At 35.8% G+C, this 22,897-nt stretch overlaps 1 protein-coding gene across 4 annotated transcripts in view; it reads right to left on the bottom strand.

Moving 5' to 3' along the window:
• Positions 1 to 22,897, bottom strand: part of PLXDC2 (plexin domain containing 2) — a 416,967-nt gene that overhangs the window by 141,681 nt on the left and 252,389 nt on the right. For all 4 annotated transcript variants that reach the window (XM_082449772.1, XM_082449774.1, XM_082449773.1 and 1 more), the window contains one exon: positions 8,400 to 8,522. In XM_082449772.1, the coding sequence (XP_082305898.1) occupies positions 8,400 to 8,522 (123 nt within the window). The remainder of the gene's footprint in view (positions 1 to 8,399; positions 8,523 to 22,897) is intronic.

The raw sequence follows: 22,897 nt of genomic DNA, 5'->3' as shown, positions 1-22,897 counted from the left end.
AATATAAAAAGTTATAAATTGTGATATCAAAAACATAAAATATGGTGGAAGGTGTAAAAATGTAGAGCTTCTGTATGAGTTTGAAGTTAGTTGTTATCAGCTTAAAATTGATTGTATAAGATGTTTTATGTAAGCCTCATAGTAACCACAGATCAAATACTTACACACAGAAGATAAAGTACAATGAATTGAAGCATACCACCACAGAAAATCAAATCACAAAGGAGAGTGAGAGAAAGAAAGGAACAAAGGAATTACAAAACAGCCAGAAAACAACTACCAAAATGGCAATAGTAAACCATACCTATCATTAGTTACTTTAAATGTAGATGGACTAAATTCTCCAATCAAAAGACACAGACTGGGTTAAGAGTTTAAGAAACAGACTTAACTATATGCTGCCCACAGACACTCACTTCAGTTTTAAGAACACACATAGATTAAAAGTAAAGGTATGGAAAAAGATGTTCCATGCAAATGGAAACCAAAAGAAAACAGAGGTAGGTATACTTATGCCAGAAAAGTAGACTTTTAAGCCAAAACTTGTAACAAGAGACAAAGAAGGTCATTATTTAATAATAAAGAGGTCAATTCATCAAGAGGATATTAACAATTGTAAATGTTTATAAATATTTATGCATCCAATCATAATACCTAAATATATAAAGCAAATATTAACAGATCTAAAGGCAGAAAGAGACAGCAATACAATAAAAATAGGGAACTTCATATCTCACTTTCAACAATGGATAGATCATTCAGACAGAAAATCAATAAGGAAACATTGGACTTAAACTACATATTAGAGCAGGTGAACCTTACAGAAATACATAGAACATTTCATCAAACAGCAGCAGAATGCACATTTTACTGAAGTGCACATAAGACATTCTCCAGGATAGATAATTTTTTTAGGCCACAAGACAAGTCTTAACAATTTTAAGAGGCCTGAATTCATATCAGGCATCTTTTCTGACCAAAATGGTATAAAACTACAAATTAACAGCAGAAGGAAAACTGGAAAATTCACAAATACATGGAGATTAAAAAATATCCTCCTGAACAACCAGTGGGCCAAAGAAGAAATCAAAAGGGAAATCTAAAAATATCTTGAGATAAATGAAAATGGAAACAAAACATAAAACTTAAGGGATTCAGCAGAGGCAATTCTAAGAGGAAATTTATAGAGATAAATGCCTACATGAACAAAAAAGAAAGATCTCAAAAAACAACCTAACTTTACAAATCAAGGAACTAAAAAAGAAGAACAAACCAAGCCCAAATTTAGCAGAAGAAGGAAATATCAAAGATCAGAATGGAAATAAAAGAAATGGAGACTAAAAAGATCCATTAGATAGATATCACTAGAATGATAGAAAAGATCAGTGAAACTAAGAGCTTTCTTAAGATAAAAAATTTGACAAAACTTTAGCTAGACTAAGAAAAAAAGAGAAAGTATAAATAAAATCAGAAATGAAAGAGGAGACACTACAACTGATAACACAGAAAACAAAGGATCATAAGAAACTGTTGTACTATGAACAATCATATGCCAACAAATTGGGCAACTTAGAAGATATGGCTAAATTCCTAGAAACATACCATCAATCAAGATTGAATCACAAAGAAACAGAAAATCTGAACAGACCAATTACTAGTAAGGAGATAGAATCAGTAATTATAAAAGTTCTGACAAAGAAAAATCCAGGACCAGATGGCTTCACCGGGGGACTTTACCAGACATTTAAAGAAGAATTAATACCAATTCTTATCAAAGTCTTCCAAAATAGAGAAGAGAGAACACTTCCAAACTCATTTTTCAAGGCCAGCATTACCTTGATACCAAAGCCAAATGAGGACACTACAAGAAAAGAAACTTACAGACCAATATCGCCAATGAACATAGATCAAAAATACTCAACAAAATCTTAGCAAACCATATTCAACAGTACATTAAAAAGATCATATACCATGATCAAGCTGGATTTATTCCTGAGATGCAAGGATGTTCAACATACACAAATCAATCAATGTGATATGCCACATTAACAAAATGAAGGATAAAAATCATATGATGATCTCAATAGATGCAGAAAAAGCATCTGACAAAATTCAACGTCCTCTCATGATAAAAACTCTTAACAAATCAGGTATAGATAGAATGCATCTCAACAAAATAAAGTCCATATATGACAAGCCCATAGCTAACATCATACTTAAGGCTAACAAGATACTAAGCAGAAAGTTTTTCCTCTAAGATCAGGAAAAAGACAAGGACACCCACTCTCACCATTTTTATTCAACATAATACTGGAAATCCTAGCCAGAGCAATTAGACAAGAAAAAGAAATAAAAGGCATACAAATTGGAAAGGAAGAAGTAAAACTGTCATTATTTACAGATGCCTGTATTGTATATAGAAAACCCTAAAGAATCCAACAAAAAACTGTTAGAACTAATAAATGAATTCAGTAAGGTTGCGGGATACAAAATCAATATACAGAAATGTGTTGTGTTTCTATGTGCTAATAACAGACTATCAGAAAGGGAAATTAAGAAAAAAATCCCATTTACAATTGCATCAAGAAAATACCTAGGAATAAATTTAACCAAAGGGGTGAAAGTCCTGTATACTGAAAACTGTAAGACAATGATGAAAGAAACTGAAGAAGGCACAAATAAATGGAACGATATTTCATGTTCCTAGATTGGAAGAATTAATATTGTTAAAATTTCGATGCTACCCAAAACAATCTACAGATTCAATGCAATCCCTATCAAAATTCCAATAGCATTTTTCACAGAAATGAAAAAAATCCTAAAATTTGTATGGAACCACAAAAGACTCCAAATAGCCAAGCAATCTTGAGAAAGAAGAACAAAGCTGGAGGCATTATACTTTCTGATTTCAAAGTATATTACAAGGCTATAATAATCAAAACAGTATGGTTTTGGGATTAAGAAATAAAGACACATAGATCAATGGAACAGAGTACAGATCCCAGAAATAAATCCATGCTTATATGGTCAATTCATTTTCAATAATGGAGCCAAGAATATACAATGTGGAAGAACTGTTTCTCAACAAACTGGATAACTGTGCTGGGAAAACTGGATAGCCACATGCAAAAGAATATACCATACACAAAAATCAACTCAAAATGGATTAAAGACTTGAATGTTATACCTGAAATGTAAAACTCCTAGAAGAAAACATACAGGGTAAGCTCCTTGACATAGGTCTTGGTAATGATATTTTGTATTTTGTATTTAACACCAAAAGCAAATGCAACAAAAGCAAAAATAAACAAGTTGGACTACATGAAACTAAAAATATTCTGCACGGCAAAAGAAACCATCAACAAAATGAAAAGGCAGCCTATGGAATAGGAGAAAATATTTGCAAACCATGTACCTAATAAGGGATTATATCCAAAATAAATAAGGAACTCACACAACTCAATAGCAAGAAAACAAATAACCCAATTAAAATATGGGCAAAGAACCTAAACAGTCATTTTTCCAAATAAGTCATATAAATGGCCAAGAGGTTCATGAAAATGTGCTCAGCATCACTAATCATCAGAGAAATACAAATCAAAAGCACGAGACATCACCTCACACCTGTTAAGATGTCTATTATCAAAAAGACAAGAGATAACAAATCCTGGAAAGGATGTAGAGGAAACAGAACCCTTATAGTCTGTTGGTGGAAACGTAACTGGAACAGACGCTGTGCAAAACAGTATGGAATTTCCTCAAGAAATTAAAAATAGAAAACTACCGTATGATCCAGGAATCCCACTACTGGGTGTATACCAAAGGAAACAAAATGACTGCCTTAGAGAGATATCTATACTCTCTTGTTCACTGCAGCATTATTTAAAGTAGCCAAAGTATGAAAACAACTTAAGTGTTCATCTATGGTTGAATGGATAAAGAATATGTGGTATGGGCTTCCCTGGTGGCGCAGTGGTTGAGAGTCTGCCTGCCAATTCAGGGGACACGGGTTCGAGCCCTGGTCTGGGAGGATCCCACATGCCGCGGAGCAACTAAGCCTGTGTGCCACAACTACTGAGCTTGCGCGTCTGGAGCCTGTGCTCCGCAACGAGAGGCTGCAATAGTGAGAGGCCCGCGCACCGCGATGAAGAGTGGCCCCTGCTTGCCGCAACTAGAGAAAGCCCTCGCACAGAAACGAAGACCCAACACAGCCAAAAAAAAAATAAATAAATAAAGTGAAGTTCTTTAAAAAAAAAAAAAAAAGAATATGTGGTATATATACACAATGGAATATTACTGAGCCTCAAAAAGAATGAAATCCTGCCTTTGTGACAACATGGATGTATCTGGAGGGCATTAAGCTAAGTGAAATAAGCCAAATAGAGAAAGAGAAAAACTGCATGGTATCACATACATGTGAAATCTAAAGACAAAACAAAACAAAGACAGTCGACCTCAAAGAAACAGATTTTAGAATGTCGGCTGCCAGGGACTAGGGTCTGGGGGAAATAGAGAGATGCTGACAAAAGGATACCAGCTTTCATTTATACAATGAATAAGGTCTGAGGATCTAATGCATAACACGGTGACTACAGTTTCTAACACTGTACAATATAATTGAAATATACTGAGAATAAACTTAAGTGTTCCCACCCGAAAAGAAAAAAGGTACATATGTGAGGTGATGAAAATATTAATTAACTTGAGGGTGGAAATTCTTTTGCAATGTATATATATATCAAATTGTCACGTTATTCACTTTAAATATAGAAATCTATTTCCTTGAGGTAAAACTTTAGAAGTAAAAAAATTTTTTTTTTTTTACTTTTACCTTGGTACTTTTAGTTATAAGCAGCACCCAAGACATACCCCTGTTGTAAGTAAAAACCCAGGTCTCTTCTTTCCACGGGCATCTCTGTATTTATACTACCATTTTTCTAAAAACTGGAAAAGGCAAGAGGACAATAATAGCCAGGAAACTTCCCATAATCGTAGAAGTAAAAGGGTTTTCTGATCATGAAATTCCTCCTAACAAACACTTCTTTTCCTTCACATGTGTTCACAACTCTCAAGCTCTAGTCTCCTTCTTACTCACTAATTTCTATTAGACACTTTGACGGTGCAGAGGAAACACTGAAATGGAGGGCAGATGAGCTAGACTTATGTCCTGCCTCTAATACTTTGTGTGTGTGACCTTGGACACAATTAACCTGCTTGAACCTGTTTCTTCTACAACATGGGAGGAATAATTCTTGCCTTCTAGGGATTTCTGCAATCAATCAAAAAATATATAGTTTCCTCAAATTCTTTGCGCACAAAGAGAGGTCTACCTAAATTGAGTAATTAAATGTTTTTAATGCAAATTCTGGTGACGATATTTTCAATACATTGTTAGTAGCAGACTTTTTAAAATAACACTAATTGTGCAAATATGTTTTATATTATGTAGTAGCACAGCTCCCCCAGCATTTAATTTAAATGGTTCTACTAGTAAGATTAGTTGAGTGTAAATGTTATCATTACATTTTAAAATTAACTATATGTCTCTATCTTGTTTTATCGAATAATCAATATATCAAATTTTACCTTTTATTACAAGTTGCTGAATCTAAAACTTTATGGTCTGCAGGTTAGTGAGAGTGGCTTTTAGAGATACGATCTTGTATTTCTCTAAGCAGCTCCTTACTCACATATTGCTTCCTAGGTAGTACCTAATATAGGAAGCAATTAGGTAAGTGAACCAAAAAGACACTTTCTTTGGCCATCAGCTATGATGTAGGAGAATAATCTGCCACGAGCAAACCTTGGAATTCACCAAAGAGCTGGTTTAGTGTGGCGCATCTCTTGGCTTATGACTGACAATCCTACACTGTTTCTCTGATGATGGGCACAAAATCTAGTGGTAAAGTTCCTCCTGGCAGAGCTGAAGTTGTAATTTAAGCTCATATAACAGACCACATGAGCCGCTGTACCATCCTATGTGCTTAATGGAACTGAGCAGTTGGAACTTAGTATCCCTAGGGTGATCAAACTGTCTAATCGGTAATGGATGCCAATTTCTTAATCTCCAAAATAAAAACAGGCAAGTAGGTTGATCTAGGGGCATTTAAGGTCACTATTAACTCCAAATTTTCTGATTCTGTGCTTGATTAGGCTTCTGATCACTGTAAGACTTATGCTTTCTAATTTGCTATTTATGAGCCACCAAATTATTTTTCTAATAAAAGGTTTAGTTTTACAACTTCTCTAGTTTTTGTGCATTAATATGCTGTGACTCAGACTTCTGGGCTGGCTATAATATTTAGAAGCGTCGTCTGATTTTTAAAATCTAGTGCTTTAATACTTACAGAAATATTATCTTAGAAGAAATGTTCTAAACTGCTGTCTAGAGAAGTTTTTGCTTCCCTAAAATGTTGAGTTTCCCATCCTTAAGCATTCTTTCAATGATCCTAACCAATCAAAGTTGGAAATATTTCAGTAAGTTGCTATGGTATAAAAGGACTTTGTGAAGATCCTTACAATACTGAAAAGTGCTTCAATCATTTAATAAAACACAGGCAATTACTAGCTTTTATTATTATATTGTAAGAATGTAATATTCCCATTGGTTATCACACAGAAGATATTTCAATAAAGTAAAATACAGTAATTCTTGAGTATTCGTACTTTCACAACTCCCAGAATTAAAAATCATCTTACATACCTAATTTTTTCATGTATTCATTCATTGAATAATAAATTATTGAGGACCGACTGTGTATTGAGTTCTTGTGCCAGGTATTGAAGAGAAAATAATTTCTTATAAATAGTCAAAGTCCTTGTTTTTAAAGAATTTAGAATCCAGTTGAAGTGGCATACATTAATTTTTTAAAATCATTTAAATAAAAGTAAAATTTAAATATTGAGCTACCTAGGCACATGGGTGTGTGAGAGAGCATATGGGGAAAGAGACTTAATATGCTTTATGATTTTGATGCTAACAGTCTAAAAACTTGGTCATCAGAAGCTTGTGCCCATGAGTAAATGTTCCCAACATCACCTAGTAAGTGACAAAGCTTGGAAAATACTCAACTTTCTTATTTACTTAGGGTAGATTCATTCCGTCTAGTAGGTCATGGGATAAGCTTCAGATAAGTTGCTCACTGTAGCTCTGTCTAAAGTATACTAACAATCTATTTGTACATCTTTGGGCCTTAGTACCTCAATTTTTTTAAGTGGGAGGACAGAGTATAACAGTTCTTAAAATAATAGAAGGAAATAATTATTATGGCTAACATTTAGTATTACTTCATATTGGATCACACTTTGGTGTTATTCAAATTGTTTGAAATTCATTTCTCAAAGTGTACATCTAAGTGTGTTTAGTTTTCTTCCTCTTTTGCTATTTTGACCTGTAAAATGGCTTTATCACACTGGTCAGATCTCTTTCAGCAAAATGATGTCATTTTCTGAAAGCCATGGTCATGAGTAAGTCTATGCTACCCCACAGTAATTTCCTTCCTTGCTCATTAAGGCAAGACAAGAGAAGAAATAACTCTGTTCAGGCCACATGCTTTCATTATTTTAAAAGATAAAATTGTCATTTGGGCAAATAAATATCATTTTTGTATTATAAAGAGAACAGAAATTTCTATCTTTAAGTTTCCAAAACAAACTCTTCTTTTCCTATAATTTCATTTTCTACTAAAGTTACAGCTTTCAATAAGATGTAGACATGAAAATTCATTTATGTCTTTAGGACCTTACATTTCTTACTTAGATTTGAATGGTACTTAGTGACATATTCTAGGTCTTTTCTGACTATTTTATATGTCCCCCCCAAAAATAGTAGGGATAGATTGTTGTCAGTATACTCTATTTCATATTTCAAAGTCAGGAAAACTTTTTTCTTAAGTGATTTTAATTACCCACACTCCTAGATTTTTAAAAGGTGTGTTCATCTTATGGTACACATTATTCAAAAGTTTTGGAAATTAGTATCAATATACTATGCCACTTGCCTCTATCTGAAGATCAAAACTAACAAATTATCCTTACTTTGTTTTTTTTAATAGGAGGGACGTATTGCAAATAGCATCAAATAAATGTATTTGCTTTGTTCGAGGCGTCGTTTACAGCAACTCATTTATTATAGTGCCCAATACATGTTAATAAACATTTGTTGAATGAACAGATGAATGAATGAATAAATGAGTGACATTTAACCACGTACTTTACTCCACATATTAACAGTATTAACAGCTGCAGTGTAACATTTGTCATCTTGGGGCATTTGAATCAAGCAGTTTAAAATTCCAGTCTACCCCCAGAAACCCAAGGTTACTAAAATATTAATATGAATCTGATGATCAATGTTTATAAGTATACATTTAGTAAAAAATAGGCTAACTAATACATACCATTATCAAAATATCTGACCGTTGAATTTCTGGATACACTGGGATCAAAATTTGCCATTAAAGGTGCGATGTACTGTGTGGCTGTTAGCATTCGATGTACAACTTCTCCAGTGTATATGAAACCTATAATTAGAAAAATAATAAATATGTTAAGAAAAAGCCCAGAAAATTTTAATTAAAATATCCCAACTCACCTTCAGTCACATTTCGAAAATAAAATATCATGGTAGCTAAAAAAAAGAAACATAATTAATGTCTTAATGTCTGATCAGCAATAGTTGAGTCTGGATTAAGTGACAAATTCCCATATGATTTGGTAGCACCTTGCAGACTGGTAAATCAGAAATCTATAGCATGTACAGCTTTAATTGCAGGAAAGTGACGATTACCTGGAAGGGCTGAAGAGGCTAGTATAGGACTATAAGTAATTCAAACATTAAATTTGCCTTTAGTAATCCCTCGTTATTTTAACACTAGTCAAACAGGCAAGTCCAGTTTACAAATGAATGTATTTTCATGATGTTGAATTGCTTTTCTTAATCTCAGTTTAGGACATTTTAGAAATCACACATATGTATCTTTAATACTACAATGCAGAAAATGTTTTGGACCATCTTTTCAAAGTTGAAAGGAGGTTAAACACTCATGGAAAAACTTCACATTTCTCAGATTGCTCAAGTAGCACTGTATCAAGGAGGTAAAGACTATATGTTTTCAGATAAGATGGTAAAACATTGATAATGCACAAATGCCTCTCTACTTAGAGAGTTATCAATGCCAGCCTATTCTAGCTGTTGGATAACGAGAGGGAATTTACTATAGAGAACTTCCTCTTGAATTAACTTTCAATACCTCTCACATTACAACCCCACCCACTTTCAATTATTCACACTGGGTTTATTTACTTTGTGGATTAACCATGACAAATTGTTAATCCTATACTGGCTTCTTGCCTCCAAGGTCTTTAGCTGCCTACAAGGAGAGTCAGCTCAGGGAATACCAACTAATTTTTCATATTAATCTAGGAAGTACACAATTAAGAACATAAAAAATGCACACATACATTATTACAAAATAAAATCCAAAGCAAGTTATTTGTGACAATGCAATTGTAATGTTTAGGCAATCATAAGTTAACTACATATCTGGGGTTACTATAGATCATTTTTCTATTTCCATAAGAATTAATTTAAAAAGCGGGATTTTTTTTAAAACCACAAAATTATGTAGAATTTAAACTTCTAAAAGTGTAAAACTTTTATCTCACTTCATGGTCTGAATAAAGCTTTCATTGGCATATCATGGCCTTTATTGTTTCAAATTCTCAACTGTAATTTCTAGGTAAGTTATTGGAGAATTAAATCTGTAGTTATTTACTTTGAAATCAATTTCTGTCTTTCCAGCAATGTCGTCTTTCCTTTGACTTCCTTTTTATTTTTCATCGAAGGCATAATTGAATCATAGCTATTCACCTTTAAAAAAGATACTTAAACTGGTAAAATCTTTAGCATGTTTTAATCATCAATTACTCTTTGTTTCTCATTTGCCAAAAAATATCTTTCAAGATAAATTCCCTATGTCTTGAGCAGAACTTTGTACATTTGCAATTTCACGTAGCTCAAGTGTACTAAAAGATATTATGATTGGGTGGAATAGTCATTGCTTTTATTTGATTTCCCTGTAATTTTCAGAGCCACGCTCTCAACGTTCAAAGTCCAACATCACATCCTTAAAATTATAAAGATGAAGAGTGACTATTTTTCAGGGTCTATGATTTACGTTTTTTCTCCTATCCTCACCAGCATGCTTTTATATTCACCATTAATTTCACCATTAAAATGGATACAAAAATTCTATAAATATGATCTTTTAAGGAAAAATTTGAATTATACTCTGAAAGTGTTCTTTCAGGGACAGTAGCTTTGGATAGTTATTCCCTTACTTTAAATTCTCCATGTATTAATAAGAGAAACTGATTTATTTAAAGAATAAAGAGGGCAGTAGTTCAAGGCAGCAAGATAATTTTAAATCAATACAAAATTCATTCACCAAAACAACCCTGTAGGAAATTGCGGCAGCAATTCCTAGAAAAACAGAATTGAAAAATGCAGAGCCATAAATGATTTCAGATACTTAATTATTAGTTTTTAAAATAAATAAGATTTATATTTATTTTTATAGATTTGGCAAAACATTATTTTCCATTCTATTGTATATAACTCGGTCTTTCAGATCATGAGAATCATTATCTGCTGCTTCCTCTCATCAGGAAAAAGTTTTCTAGAACTACAATTTCCCAAATTTTAAAGGTGAAGTCTCAAATTATTCCCAAAGAACTAAGTAAAATGATGGAAGAATTTGCTGATGTGTAAAAGTTATAATTACAACTCTTGATTCTTCTATTATTATAACATTAATATAAATTATAAGTACTAGTCCTATGAGTATTATAGCTGCTACAACTACTACTTACAAGAAAGAGTCTGCCACTACTATTAATCTGCTACCACTATTACTACTACCACCACCAAGACTAATGTGAAAAACAATCCAAGGATACAAAAACTCCACTACTCCACAAAATGAGTTTAATTTTGCTAATTCAGAGAATACATCTTGTTTACTTAGCCACATGAAACCCGATTCCTTCATTATCTTAGGTTAGTTCTTAGTGACTATGAAGTAAAATGCTTGATTGTAGTGATGGGCTCTACTGAGTTCTCCTTACATTCCTAGGTTTTAAAAATATCATTTCAGCAGTGATTAATTGAGTGGAGAGAAACCTTACAGGCCTGCTGAGAGCAGGGAGGGAAGTGTAATCAGATGTTGAATAAGAACCAGCTATGCAAAGTAAAGAGTCCTTTAATGGAATAAATCTTTTCCAAATCTTCAAAGGCATTCATAGCTACGAATACCCCGTTTAGACATTTGTCTCTTTTCTTTAGTTGTCTTGGGCATGTCCAGTTGTACAGAAAAAATATTTCATTTTTCAATTTAGGCAACATATATTTACTGTTTTTTTCAAACTTGGTTGTAGCCATTTGAAGAGCTAATCACAAAATGTCTCTTTTACTCACTATGTGCTTCTAATTTAAATAGCACTCATCTACCTAGTCATAAGATTTGTAGAAAGTGGTTATTACCCAGGTAATTTGGAACCCAGAAAGACACCTCCACTTAAAAGATCCAAATAAGAGAAGCAAATGCATTTTGTTTTTTGAATTTCAAGTGATAGCTACACACTGCATTTCTCTTGCCTTCACGAGTAAACCTAAAGTCAAGCTCTGAGCTCAGCTGTAATTGACAGCTTTGCTCTTGCAACTGAAGGATCTCCTTGGGCTGTTTCTGTAGATGGTCTCTAGTCACTTCAATAATCTAGTTTTAAATCTGTAAACCTCATCAAGTCATTTGAGGATTCTATCATTGTAAGTCCTGGCATGAATAACCCTTACCCAATCATTATATATTTATTAACCACAATTATATATTTACTAACTACAAATATTATTGTGATCATTGTGAAATTAACCAATATCTATATACCACTTTACCAATTACATTATTTTCATATATTCTCTTCACTGTATCCTTATAATAACTTTGAAAGGAATTATATTATTATTATTATTATTTCTGTTTATTAAGTGAAGCATGTAATGAGGCTGGGTAATTTGCTTAAAGCCACATGGCTAGAATTGGTCTTCTGATTCCAAATTTTATGACCTCTTCACAACATACTTTAGAATTCATTATGTGTCCAGAACTATATACTCTCCCTCACTGGATTTCATACTTAAACAAGGAGTTGGAGGAAGAAAAGACCTGTCCGCTCTGTGAAAGCTCCAATACCTCTACCTTGGAGCAGAGTGGCAGTCACCTTAAATCCTGCTACTTTTATTGTACTGCTTCAGCCTCTATTCTTTTAACTGCAAATTGTACAAATAGAGTTAAAATAGATTCCTCCATCAAAATCCACCAAATGACTCTCAGATTGGTAGGTGAATGACATATGATTAGGGAATATATTTGACGGTAAAATCAAATTATTTCCTAGCTGTGTGACATAAGTTCCTGACCTCTCTGTGGCTCAGTTCCCTAATCTGTTAAATGGAGGAGTAATATCTATATCATTGGGTTGTTATGATGGCTGAATGAGTTAATACATTAAAAACACTCACAGATAATGTTTAAAACAAAAAATTTGCAGCAAAAAAAAATCAATTAAATTCTATTTTTTACCCCTTGAAGCCTTTTCTGCCTAATGCCTAACAGGTGACTAGATCTGCACTCGGATGTTTATATAACATCAAAATTGTGCTTCAGACTCAAATGATATGATACGTGTTTCTTTGCATTATTCCAGTTTGGGTTAAGGTGTACCACTGAACCTAACTACAAGACAACAGGTAATAAAGAAGCCTTAATGTCCAAAGTTCTACACTTATGTAGATACATGTTTCCTTACATTCTGATGGAATAGCACCTTGTAAAAATATCTACCTCCTATTGGTTGCAAATGGTTGTTTCATTTAATTGAAAGTGTCACAGTAATGAAGGAAGCATGAAAAGGCTATAATTGCCTATGAAACATTCTGTGGAACTTTAATGTGTAAAGAGCTACATAAAATATTCTACTTCATCATCTCTCAGTTGATATTTTTGACCCCAGAGGAAAGGTTGGATCTGATGGGTATGCCTGTAGGGCACTGAACACTTATATTTAAATGCTGCCTTTAGAGTACAAATGACAATGGTGTATGCAACCGCTGCCACCTTTATGACATGTGTACCATGACCCCTACACATTAATCAAGTAGATCTGAAATTTATGGTCTTTTATCTGCGAAGATTTGGAGAGCAGATTCCTCACACTGATCCTTCCGTAACCTTATATATGACCTGTCCAACTCTATGCATGAAGAACTGAGTTGTTTAACTGGGTGTTGTTTGTGCTTATTGTTTTATCAGTTGCTCTGTGTTTGTGGTGGACAACTTGCTCAAAGCAAACAAATGCAGTTTGAGCATAATTCAACTTATGTTTTGCACAAATGCCATTTTATGAATCACAGTACATTACCACGTGCTATAAACTAGCCCCTTTCAGACAAATATTTGTTTGTAATTCACTTAGCCTTTTAAACAAAACCACATGTGGCAGCAACTGCTAATTTGAAAATTAAAAGTTGTGGTAAGTTATCTGGTAACTAACTGCCTGCCAGCTGCAACTGTACAATGAATGACAGGTTTCATGTGACAGGCTTCCTCTGGACAAAATTGTTGCTCGTAGACCACATAGCTCACTGTGAGGATATTGGTGTGTACGTGCAACTTAGACAGTTAAAGACAAAAACAGAAGCATTTCTGAAGTTCATATGAACTTACTAACCATGGGCTCCTAGGAAGCAACCTGCACTCTTGTCAATCACCAAATACCTTTCCTTTACAGTTCCAACCAGGTGTCAAGGTGTCAATCATATTTTATACAATGAAAACTTATATATGTCAAAATATATCACATCTCATAGACTCCTTTATCCTATTGGCTTAAGGCCACACTGGGGACTACAAATCACAACAGTCACCCTCTGGGGGAAAAAAGCAACCGGTGACAACTTGGTTATTGGCTGCAAATTATGTTCATGAAATTACCAATATAAAATTTATGTTGATGATATAAAGTGCCTCTCTCCAACTCCAGAAGGAAAGAACAGGAGCCAGAATTATGTAGGTGAGGAAAGGAAGAGAGACAAAAATCCATAACTTCTTTCATTTTCATTTTGAACTATTAACAAAATTGTTGCCTGTAGTTCTTGCGTTCTCCATCTTATTTCTCAAATAAATAATGTAACATGTTCTTAACTCATGTTAATTCTTAGTTGTTACGGTCAACAGCTCCCCTCTTCCCTCTGTGCTAAAGGCATCTGATTATCTGGGATTTCCAGAGAGGGGTCCTTTCACACTGCAGACAGTGGATGGCACCCCCAGGAGTTGGGTAGTGCATGAACTACATGCTTTTCATGGAGGCATTGCATTGCTCCTTTTTGCCTGAAAATCAAGTCCATCCCCTCCGTCCAGATGGATCCAGGTACTATATTTTGAAAGCCTTACTCTTGCAAGGGGGAGAAGGGGAGGGTTGCTTTGAATTACTTATGGCCCTAGACTGAGGATTCAGGGATCCTGTTGTCAAACGCTGGACTTACATATAGCAGCCAAATTATAGTTGGGAGTTAGTCCCTATACCTGAGGTCTGCTTGGTTTGGGGTATGCTGTCCTGTGTTTGCAAAGCCTTTATCTCAAATCCCACCTCGTACCTTGGACCTTGCTCCTTGTGTGCAGTTTTTCTAGAAGACAACCACTTTCATTTCCTGACCTATAAATATTGGCTCCCCTGGAATTTCTGCCCATTTACCGGAACCTAAATAAACCCTTCGGGAAACCACCTAGAACATCTCTAGGTTATCAGCTGGGCTTCCATCCAGGCTCTGTCCTGCTCTAGAGAGAGGAGTTCACGCCTTGCTCGGCTTTCATTCCATCTCCAGGGCTCCCCACTACCATGAGGAACAATGAAAACTGTCCCTTCCTTTTCCAAGGACTTAAAAACTCTCATTGAAATCCATTTTTAAATGTCTGGAAACAGCCCAGGAAGGAAGATGACTAAATGTAACGAGAGGCCACCTTCAGGTAGCTTCTACATCATCAGACCTTACTGTATTATTGAATACTCTGTAGTACTGCATGTCCTACTTTATAAATCAGGTAAATTTAAAGTAAAAACATAGCAGGAGAAAACCTCATTTAGATTCTTGCCTAGAATTTCAGTCTATCTAGCCTCTAGTTTCCAAAACCAATTTTATTCTATATTTTTTAAAAGATAACTATACTTTTCCACCTTTATTCCTCCAGAAATGTTTTCATTTTCCATTATTGTTTACACATCCTAGGAGAGAGAGAAATCTCATCCCCAAGTTTTACCAGAATCCATCCGCGCCATGAGATGTCTTGAATGTACTCACAGTCTCTTCATTGTCCTTGCCTTTTCAGTGCAAGAGAAATACCATTCATCTAGACAGGAAAGGAGCGACACAGGAGTAGGAGAGCTTTGCTTCTCAAAGATGGCCATCTGCCTTGCACCACCAGTCCCAAACCGAAGGCCTGTTCCTTCCTTTTTTCTCCAGCTTAACTGAAATATCCCAAATGTCTCAATGGGCTTGGGCTTTAACACCTTAGCCATGAGCTTATACATCCAATCTAGTGTCTTATATACTGTTTCAGATGGATATATAGATCATATCTAAACAGGTTGTGTGTAAGTATAGTGTGTGTATATATATATTATATGTAATAAACATATTGTGTATGTATATACATATATATATATATATATATGCATTTCTCTCCATGAAAAGGCGAAGTGTAATGGAAAGACTCAGATTTGACTTTTTCATGTTTTACAAGCTGCACCATCCGATCTCATGTCATCACTTACTCTCACTGAGTTGCAATTTCTTCTGTAAAATTAGGCTAAACTTAACTGCCTTTTAAACAACATTGCTGTGTGCATTAATTGGTGAAAAAGGGCTCTACAAATGTAGCTGCAGTGCCACCATCCAGCACATATATATCGAGCATCTGCATTGCTCTGGCATCCTTTTAAAATCAGAGCTCTGTGGAGGCCCCCTCTGCGGTTGCACTGATTTCTCTCCTCTTGTGCTCTTGACTGCTGCAGTCCTGTGCTCAGGATCAAACTTCTGTGATATTGTCAGTCTCCTTGAGACATGTGCCCTTTTTACACTCTCAGAGTTGTGATCCTGACTCTATTTTCTCAAGTGTTTTAGTAGTTCGGTCCTGTAAGGAGATGAGTGCTCCGTGAGAGGGACAGAATTGCCATAACAAAAGAGCATTGGCCCAATTGTATATTCACATTACACACTTTGTGCTTTGTACTTTCAATGTGCCCTATAATTTGAACACCCAAAACACTAGATGCTGAAAGAAAAACTCTATTCACGAAAAGAAAGGAATTTATAACATATTTGGCTTTGTTCTGATATACATATGTGTGTGTATTGTGTGTATGCACACCCGTATGTATATGCACACATATATTATATGTACATACATATATATAGAGAGAGAGCATCTTAGAGTATATAGATTTTGTAAATCAATACAAAACAGATAATCGAGTATCTTAAAATCTGAAGCACAATAAAATCCAATCAGCTTACTTCTTTTGAAAGCATTTTAAGCATGATTTTACCCATTTTGCTGATCCCGTTGCACAAGCCCATCAATATCTTAGTTAACACCCACTAGATTGAGCTTTTAAAAAATGCATTTATTTTCACAGATATAATGTACTCTTACATAAAATTTATCAACTCTATTTTAGGAAACACTGTAATTACTGAGAGCAGTGAGAGATTAAAAGAAGCCCTAAGACCTTTTCACATCTATAATAATTCTAATATTTCTCTCCCAACTCTTTCTCTCACACAAAATGAAAAAATAAACAACCAAAAAAGATCAGGTTCGTTGATTCAGGGTCATCTCTTCCTAGTGTTGACTCAGGGGAGAGTTTATTAGGATATATATTCTTCCACCAGAGAGAGTTACTATACAGAACTACTCGTATTCATTCAGGATATGGTCATTGAGGCAAAAAAGAGTAGAATTTGGTTAGAATTACCATTTATTTCACAAACTAGATCCTAATTCAAATGTTAGAGATTCTACTTCCTATAATCTTACTGTAAAAAATTTGACTGAATATATATTTATTTGGATCAAAATGCTGATAAAGCATTTTCCTTGACCTTGGGAGTCACTGCAAAGACTGCTTAGATTCTAAAATTCTTAAGTACGTATTCAAGCATTCATACATTCAACTATGGATATTTTGTGATGCTCAACCAATTTCTATTTGTTTTTATATGTGACTATATTTTACCTCTTCTTACTTCATACATACCTCAGACAAAGAGAATCTAAGCCATCAATCCCTAGATATCTGAAAATGTTACTTTTCTTGCTACTTTAATACAGACCTTATTTTTCTACTTCCTTCTCAACATTTTACTTCAATTATACCTTAACATCTGACTATCCAACCAAAGGAAAACAGTAGGAAATGTTACTGGCAAAAGTGGCTATTTACTTCTCATTTTACTTGACCTTTGACCAGAATAATACTTACTGGAAACAGACAGAAATGGGTATGTAGCAAACAAAAGGCAAGCAATAGAACCACAACTCTGGGACCACCCAGAGTGAATGAATAATGCTACACCAGGTCTTAGGTTAACTGGTATGACCAGTAGAAAAGGACCTTCCATGTTTAGTGGCAACATTTTATTGCCTCCCAGGGAAAATAAAAGAGATTCTTGTATTTTTTTCAACACCTTTACATTCACATCTGCCAAAAAGGGGGAGCAAAGCTATCATCTTCTTAGGTTGAAAGAGGCACTTCTCAAAGGGGACCATGGGAAGGCATGAAAGCTATTCTGTAATTGATAACCTGGTTCTCTAACATGTAGCTTTTGTGGAAGAGCAGCAAAAGCTTGTATCTCAAATGTGCTTTTGTGTAACTGATTCAGACTAAGGGATGAATTTTCTTTTATATCACTTTTATGTCTGCTAAGGCAGAGAATGAAAAGGTTCGCCATGCTGGGAAGAATTCTTTCCCTGGACGTCTATCCACAGGTCCTGGTCAGTGTGTGAATGGAGCAGTCAAGGTGGCTGCAGGTGAATTTGGCCTCGATGACATAACCCAGCCATAACAGGGCACCTCGCATATGTGCCCAAAGTTCAACAAAACCAGGGCAAGCCTAGATTCAATCAGACACCAGTTTTAAAGTAATACCTCTTTAAATATATTAAAATTAAAATGAATGATGTTTTAACCTTTCTACAAATTTGGGATATGGGAGCCCTGGGGAGAAATAGGCAAAATTTATTAGAGTTCATTGTTCAGGCTTTAACGTTGTCATTGTCAGAGACCCTACTCAGGTACATAATGACCATCAGCTCTCTCCTTCCTATTTAAATCTTCTCTCAGGAAGAATCTGAATTATTATGATGAATTATATTATTATTATTGATGAGTCATTATCTACTACAGTGTGAATGGCAGATAATCTTTATCCCCTCTCAGGAGTATTTACATGTTATTTGAGGAAGATGACCCTCCTTAAGCTAAAAAAATGGTTCTCCCCTGTTGCTACCAACAAAGGGCTGAAGTCACTCCAGTGAGCGTCTACTCACTGCTGACCTTGGGTAGTGGGCCAGCACAGGTCCGCAACTAAACCTGTACCATCCTGCAAAAGGTGGAGGCTGAAATCGCATGAACGTGGGTCACCACTCTCCCTCAGGTGGCCACTGCCATCCTCTGTAGGCTCTGCAATGCTGGAGGTTTTTCAAGACTTGATACTACAACACAGTCTTATTGCAGGTGTCAGAGTGACATGGAGGCCCCTCTGGTTTATGGCTGCTACCCAATGACTTTACAAAGAGTATACACGACCCCAATTTCATTAGATATAGCCATTTCAGAGAACCTTATATTTGAGGAGAAAGTGGTTAAAAAAAAATTGCATTGTGGATTTGTTTTATCTCCTTGTTAGCTAAGCCTTTAAGGATATTGGGTCAATGCACTCATCTCTGTATACGTGCTGCTTGGCTTGGCAGACTCTCTTGCATATAAGTAATAAATTGGTTTTCAAGAATGAGAATTGTTCAGTCTCCAAACGCCACCACCTGACAAATAAAGCCATGCTTTGGTCACTGCCTGGCTCTTCGACTTTATTTCCCACCTCTCCTCCACATGCACCCTGGGCTTCAGCTACTCACAGCTTTCTGTGGGTGCCATGGGTTTTATGCACTTTCACATGCTACTTTTCTGCCTGAAATACGCTTTCCTCCTTCTGTGTCCTGAAAAATCTTATTCATTTTTTAAGCTTCAATTTAAACGTCTCCTCTTGTGTGAAACCTTCTTTTATCCTCTCCAACTCCAGAAGACCTGATCACACCCTTTGTGTTCCAGCCCTATGCTCATCCTACTTCTATTATAGGTCTTATCACACTGAGTTGCAATTGTTGATTTTCATATCCATCCCCTGGCCTCTCTCCTCCTTATCACCTGTTACCGACTCCAGAGGACGGGGGCCATGACTTGTTCATGTTTGTGTCTCAACACAATATGCGGTCATTCATGTCTGCATCCAGTCTGCAAGCAATGGTTGAGTGCTTGGTATGTTTGAGGGATTACACTAGGCACTGAGTTTACAGCAGGGAGAGGACATTCTCTGGACTGCGCAGAGAATGGTGTGTGTATGATGAGGTTGGAGAGCAACAGCCAGGGGTCAGTCTCTGGGAGGCCGTGCCAGCCGTGGCAAAGGTTTGGGGACTTTTTTTCAAAGGCTACAGGAACACATTGAAAGATTGAAGCAGAGACTTAACATGACCAGATCTGCTTTACTGGAAAATCATTCTGATAAACACCACATTCAGGAGAGTGTTTATTTCCAGAGAAAGAGTGAAGAACACATGGAGAAGGGTACATAGCAAAATTCAACTGTGTCTATTTTACCCCCTTCAATCTGTATTGAGTACACACATGTTTTCTGTATTATTCATATTTTTTGTACAGCTGAAATATTTCAAAAAAATTTTAAAGTTCATTCAGGCAGAGTATAGACAATGAGTAAGGGGGAACCATACTTGAAATAGGGTGAACAGTTCACTATTTCAATAATCCATGGACAGAAGGAATGGGCTTAAACTAAGAGGGAGGTGGAGAGAAGCAGACACATCAGGCTTTTTTTCAGAAGTAGAATCAATGTCCAGATGGTTTATTGGATATAAGGTGAGAGAGCTGAGGAAGGAATCAACTGGAAGATGATGGTGCCATTTACTAAGATGAGGAAACTGGTGGAGAAAAAGCTAAATCTAGGCTGAAAGGGTGGTTTCAGAATAAAAGTGTGCAAACAACTTAATCCAATTTCTGTCACTCATATGCAACCTTAGGCTATCACAACCAAAGGGGTTATACGGTGGTTTTCCACCACTGAAGTTTCCCTGTTGAGTCAGTTGTCTTGGAATTAAACCCTTGTGCACCGAAGCAGAAAGTTTGGGGATCTGGTATAATCAGATTCCTTGGACGGATAAGCACCATTTCAAGGCCTACAAACGGGAGGGATTACCTGCTAATTTAACCATGAAACTGGATTTGTGTCTCTGCCTCAGGTAAGGTGAGGATGCATGACACGCATAGATAAACTACTCTTCAGGGAACTGAAAAAATCACTTCAAGGGTCACTTACTGCATTTTGACTTGTCATCTTCTGTGGTCTAAAGAAAACCTTAAGTAGAGCCTAGTATATCTGACAAATGCATTTACTTTCTTGCTGACAACGTATTTGTCTGCAACATTAGCATTTCACAAGTATTATATAAAGAGATATAGCAAATATGTTTCATGATAAAGATTTTCTTTCCAACTTTCATGCAGACCTCTCTTTGGAATAAACTAAGGCAGCATAAAATATTGACATAATGTTAAATAAATGCAAAGCAATAAAATCAGTGTACTTAAGAATCTATAAAACATAACTGTATAAATGTTATAAATATACTCGAACAGAAGTCTTGTTCTGAGGGCTCCCAACCTGATACAGATAGACAGACTAAAAAAAGTTAAATGGTCAGTAAAGACTCCCACTGGATATTTCACCACTGAATCAGAGGGTAATGGAGAAAAAAACATGGAGCTGAAATGCAGGGGAGGATTTCTTTTCTAGGAAAAAACTAATAAAGACTATTCAATGAGGAGAAGGAGCTACTTAAAATCTAAAGTCAGGTTAGGGTCAGACTGAATACTAAAAGGGAATTATAACTTTTTAAAAATTTTCACAAGTGAACAACTTAAGTTTACATCTCTCTGTTGTTCAGTAACTGAAAGACTCAGGGAGAGACTATCAAATAAGATTCAAGTGCTAATCAAAATGTTTCAAAGAGTGTTAGAAAACATTAGAAGGTGTACATTAGGACCTGTGAACTTTCTGGATATCAGATGTTTCTCAGAATATTTGCCCTCTGGGAAAAGTAACTTTGTTATGAGAAAGGGCAACCCTGAGATTGACACTCTGAGATCTCATGCAAAGTTTACACAAAATATTTGGTTATTCATCCACCTTTTTTAATTGTGGTAAGAACACTTAACATGAGATCTATACTCTTAATTGCTGAAGTGCACAGTGCAGCGTTGTTAACTGTGAGCACAATGCTGGACAGCAGATCTCTAGAACGCATCCATCTCGCCTAGGTGAAACTTCATACCCATCGGACAGCAGCTTCTCACTTCCCCACAGCCTCTGGCAACCACCATTCTACTCACTGCTTCTGTGAGTGTGACTATTTTAGACACATCCTATAAGTGTGGAATCCTGCAGTGTTTGTCCTTTTGTGACTAACTTATCTCACCTAGCATAAAGTCTTCAAAGTTCATCCATGTGGCTGCATAAGGCAAGATCTCCCTCTTTGGTCAGGCTGACCAATATTCTATCATATGTATATATTTTCTTTATCCACTCCTCTGTTGATGGACATTTAGGTTGTTTCTACATCTTGGCTTTGTTAATAATGCTGCAATGAACATGGCAGTGCAAATATCTCTTCAAGATTCTACTTTCAATTCTTTTGGGTAAATACCCAGAGGTGAGATTGCTGGATCCTATAGTAGTTCTGTTTTTAATGTTTTGAACCTCCATACTGTTTTTCATAGCAGCTGCACCATTTTACAGTCTCACCAGCTGTGTACAAGTGTTCCAATTTCACCACATTCTGGCCAACACTTGTTACCTTTCTTTTTTAAAGACACACTTAAAAATTTTTTTTATTATTACTTAAAAAAATTTTTTTTCAATTTATTTTTGGTTGCTTTGGGTCTTCGTTGCTGCACATGGGCTTTCTTTAGTTGTAGCGAGCGGGGGCTACTCTTCCCTGTGGTGTGCTGGCTTCTCACTGCAGTGGCTTCTCCTGTCGTGGAGCACAGGCTCTAGGCGTACGGGCTTCAGTAGTTGTGGCTCGTGGGCTCTGGAAGGCAGGCTCGGTAGTTGTGGTGCACAGGCTTAGTTGCTCTGCAGCATGTGGCATCTTCCTGGACCAGGGATCGAACCCATGTCCCCTGCATTGGCAGGCGGATTCTTAACGACTGCACCACGAGGGAAGTCCCAACACTTGTTATCTCTATATTTTTTTATACAACAGCCATCCTAACAGGTGTGAAGTGATATCTCATTGTGATTTTGATTTGCATTTTCCTGATGATTAGTCCTGATGAGCATCCTTTCACCAGATGAAAACAAATGTTGGTCATTTGTATGTCTTCTTTGGAGAAATATCTATCAAAGCCTTTTCCCCATTTTTTAACTGGGTTATTCATTATTTTGCTTTTGAGTTGTAGGAAGTCCTTATGTATTTTGGATATGAACCCCTTATCA

This window comes from Balaenoptera physalus (genome assembly GCF_965194825.1).
Source record: "Balaenoptera physalus genome assembly, chromosome: 2".
NCBI classification, from domain to species: domain Eukaryota; kingdom Metazoa; phylum Chordata; class Mammalia; order Artiodactyla; family Balaenopteridae; genus Balaenoptera; species Balaenoptera physalus.
This window is presented reverse-complemented; position numbering and strand designations above follow the sequence as displayed.